We start from the raw sequence: 4,261 nt of genomic DNA, 5'->3' as shown, positions 1-4,261 counted from the left end.
TTAATGTATAAATATTATATTATAAATATGTGCACACACATATATATAATAATTCCTGATTATTCCTTAACTAGAAAGAATATTTTGAAAGATTGATTCGACCTGAAAACGGACCTGTATACATTACAAATTTTGTAACAAGTACATGCTTGTAAACAAGGAGATTTGATGCAATTAAGGGAAATGTTTCACATTTCTTGTAAACACACCAACCATATTCCACTGGTTCGCTGCTCCCTCTCGAGGCAGAAGTACAGAAGTTCATTTCTCCTCTTCCACCTAAACTCAGTGAATTTTGTAAGGGAATTCAGAGAACCCCATCTCTCTCTACAAGACTAACTCTACACAGAAAAGGCCGTACCTGCAGACATAATAAGCAATAAATTTGCAATAAAATCATGTGGAACAAGGTTGTATGTCTTGTCTACCAATAAGGCAATGAACACCGCGTCCTCAGTCACAGTTAGGTCAAGGTCAGCTACCACCTGCTTTCACACCAGTGGCAGGATCCCTATTCCATGTTAGCTAGCTAACTGTAAAAGAAAAGCATGTATTTTCCACTAAATTTGCACCACCTTAACTGAAGATTCAACAGTATTTTTACTGTCAAGTTGCTTTTAACTGCTGGGCATTTATTTCCATTTTTGTTTGAGATCCACTGTCAGACAAACAAACCTGCACTGATACACTGGCTTACAGTTAGTATAAACATCTTCATGGAGGTTTGCAATGGCAATTAAGTCAGCTTCTAAATAAATTTTAATTGACAAAGCACTCAAGCACACCTCGGTTGTAGATTCAAGCCAGTCAACGAGAAACAGGAGGCAGAGTACTCAAGTTTTAAGAACGGCCACCTTACATCTTAAGCATGTTAGACCACCTATTCTAGGAGCTTAGCAATCTCTTACATATGTGTATGAGCACACAGAGTTAATTTTTGAGGACGCAGAAGAGGCAATGCCTGAGCAATATCATCACAAATCAAACAGTTTTTTAAGTTTCCATTCAAATCTAAGGCATCAGCTAATCTGTTCAGCAAATATCGCCTTATCCAAATTATTCAGTTTTCAGGTATTAATCTCCTGAAAAAAATGTTTAAGATTCACTTCATCAAGCTTTTATAGGCCCCTAGAGTTTATGGACTACATTCACAAGGCAAGCTACATCACTACACCCCAGCAGCCGTGCCCCCAGGCCCTTGCCAAGGCAGTCGTTGCAGCAGAAGTTACCTTATCTGGTCCATGAGGAAAGTAAGATGGATCAGAACTGTGGGCAAAACCACAAGCAAACTGAGAAGACAACTGTCTACAGTAACCATTAAGGAACTTCAACAATAAATCATCTTTTTTTCTGGAGATTCACTGCCCTGGAAGTGTAGTGGCAGTAAATTCAGAAACTTCATTCTTAAATACAGCCAGAGATGATGGCAGCCAAACCCATAACCAGTCTCCTATGGACCAGAGTATCCACTAAGGTCACGTTTGGGACGGTTATGTTTGACACGCCTCTGTCCCCACAGGATTAAGACTACATTTCCCTAAACAGTGGGCTAGATTCACGTTCTCTTTCCCCGCTCTCAGATCATCAACCTTTAGGTTTTTTTTCTTATACTGGCACAATCTCTAGAGAAAGGCATGAGGAGCCAATTTCTCTTCCTGAGAGCAGCCCATAGCCTGGACAACTGAACTCGGCCTCCAGCCACATGCTTTTAACGACTAAGCCATGACCACAAAACCATGTTTTTGAGCAACAGCAGTTACTCTTCAGCCATTTGTGTAAAGGCAAACCCGTGGATGTACATCAAGGAACACTCAGAGCACATCAACAATATTCAGAGCCAACTGGACCAAGATGTAGAGGTGGCAAGACACCTAACCCAACCACGTAGAGGTGCCGAGCTTTTCTGTAGGAATAGGTGCAAGCCTGTGGACAGACCTCTTAGATGCTTTTGTGGGAACTTAAGTGAAATGTAGATGCCTTTGCCCATTTATAAATCCAGTAAAAAGTGCTCATGAGCAGAGCAGAAACCTGGTAAGGTCATTCTTCATCATGGGAATGAAACATTCGATAAAATGCAGTGGTTAGAAGTTGAAAGTAGAGAAACTCTGCCTAAAATTAAGGTCCCTGTTCAAAGATTCATAAGCCACTTGGACATTATACCAGCCTGAAATGCAAAACACAACTGAATCATCACCTGCCGTACAAATGGTGCTGTGCATAGCGCAGGCTCATAGTCTGCTAATACTCAGGCCCTGTGAATTTCAGCCTGTTCCTCAAGCCACCTGTTTGCCACCAACGATTGTGCAAGCCAGCACGTGGCTTGAGAACTTGCCTGCTTTAAGTCAGACACAGCTTTTGGAAAAGCAGGAAATAATCCTGGGAAGTTCTGCGGCACGTTGCAGGTGGGGAGAACATCTCAATGCTCCCTTCTTTGCAAAAAGCTACAAGACGTAATTAACATAGAAAATACACACAGGAAACTAAACCAGACACTCAGGGGAATTGTTACAGTCATCTAATTACTTAAAAAAAAAATTGTAACAAAAATCTCTAATAGAAGAAAACCCACACCAGTGAAAAAAATTCTGTGTTTATCAAGTCAGTGATGCATCTAACCATCTAATCACTGCAATGCAAGCAGCCCATACGGAACCACACACTTGTGTGGACAGCATCAGTACCACCTCTGGTGGCATGACATTTGTCTCTGACCTACTAATCAGTGATAGTAGTGATTGCAGGCTGTACAGTGATTTCCTGCAACTCCTTCATAAACTGAAAGCCATGAAAGTTTAGGATTCAGCAACTTATCAGATAGTAAGAGCTGGTTAAAATCTTTTTTTTTTTTTTCTTTTATAATGATGTATCTGTCTGGCACTCAAGAAATCTACTGGTTTTGGATCTTCTATAAGAACCTCCAATCTGTTGCTTTATGAAGGAACGGTATCAAAATCATGGAAATAATCTACTACTCCCATTTCTAAATATATCAGAAGTATGGCAAACACAGAAATCACTTAACGTAAGGTTCAAACTTAAAACAAAAAACACCCCACATTCCGCTGAACAGACTTAAAAGTCTTAAGTTTGTGCTTATAACACCTATGTTTTAAGCCAGCTGAGCTTTTTGTAATTACCAAGCCCTTAACCAGTAACACACCTGGTCAATGTCTGCATTCCGAGGTAAAAAATACACAATATTGTTGGTGATCTTCTTGGAAAGCCTGAAAATTTCAAATGTAGAAGCCAGTAAAGGAAAAAAACAAGAATGGGGAAGGAGAAGTTGCTTTGTATTCATTCATTTTGAAAGTATATCCCAAATTCAGTTATTATGCAATTGAATTATAGTTAGTCTTCTGGGTGAGAGTGAGGTAGTCTTCTGAAATGCAGAAACTCTATTTCACCACTGCCCTAAAAAGTAGGAAAAAACCCCCCAACACCTCACTTTTTAAGAAAATTTAACTGAACTACAGAGAAGTATTTGAGAAATTTGAATGTAGTTTATAGCTAGTACATTGGTTTGATATTTGTTTTCGAATCCATTTCGTGGAATCTCTCTCACGCATGCATACAAAGATTTCCTTACTCTTACAAATATGGCTACATTTTAGCCAAAAAGGAAGCAACTGACATTATTTTTGGGGGAAAAAACCCCACCACACTTCATATTTGATGAAACTATTATGCTACTACCTTCCCAAATGAATGAGTGCTCAATACTACTGTTAATAAGTTAGTATGGAATTTTATACATTAATTAAAAGGGTTAATATTTTGCTTGCACTCTTCTGTGATTTCCCAAATCACAGGCAGGTGCTATGATTGAGAATAGTTTCAGTAAGATATTTTAAGTAAGATATACCTTTTATAAATCAATTAAAAAGTGGAATTAATGAAAAAGTCATAGCTCACATAACTAATTATTGCCTATATATACACACCACATGACTACTTGATTACTTCAGGGTATTTTAATAAAATAATATAAAGGTGTTAAAACTGCTGAATTAATGCTTTAAGTTAAGAAGCTACTACAATTCTCTAAAGGATTTTTCACTTTTAAGAATAAATCTTTATGACTTTTTTTTTTTAAATAAACAATTATAACAAAAATATTTAATTTTAGGTGGTCAAAGTCATATAGCTGAGGTTGGGGAAGGAGGACTAAACAAATGCGGCACATCTGGGACTTCAGCTGCTGGTCATATCACTGCCAGCCAGCCAACTGGACATGCAAAGCCCATGTCAAGAGAGGGAGGAG

The 4,261-nt window shown here is 38.5% G+C and overlaps 1 protein-coding gene across 1 annotated transcript in view; it reads right to left on the bottom strand.

Moving 5' to 3' along the window:
• TGS1 (trimethylguanosine synthase 1) overlaps positions 1–4,261 on the bottom strand; it is a gene marked incomplete at its 5' end in the record, with an annotated part of 27,654 nt that overhangs the window by 8,425 nt on the left and 14,968 nt on the right. The window contains one exon of the mRNA XM_009575055.1: positions 3,161–3,239. Coding sequence (XP_009573350.1) covers positions 3,161–3,239 — 79 coding nt within the window. The remainder of the gene's footprint in view (positions 1–3,160; positions 3,240–4,261) is intronic.

Source organism: Fulmarus glacialis, unplaced genomic scaffold (genome assembly GCF_000690835.1).
Source record: "Fulmarus glacialis isolate BGI_N327 unplaced genomic scaffold, ASM69083v1 scaffold143, whole genome shotgun sequence".
NCBI classification, from domain to species: Eukaryota; Metazoa; Chordata; class Aves; order Procellariiformes; family Procellariidae; genus Fulmarus; species Fulmarus glacialis.
The sequence above is the reverse complement of the archived record's forward strand: the minus strand, read 5'-3'. Positions and strand labels throughout refer to the sequence as shown.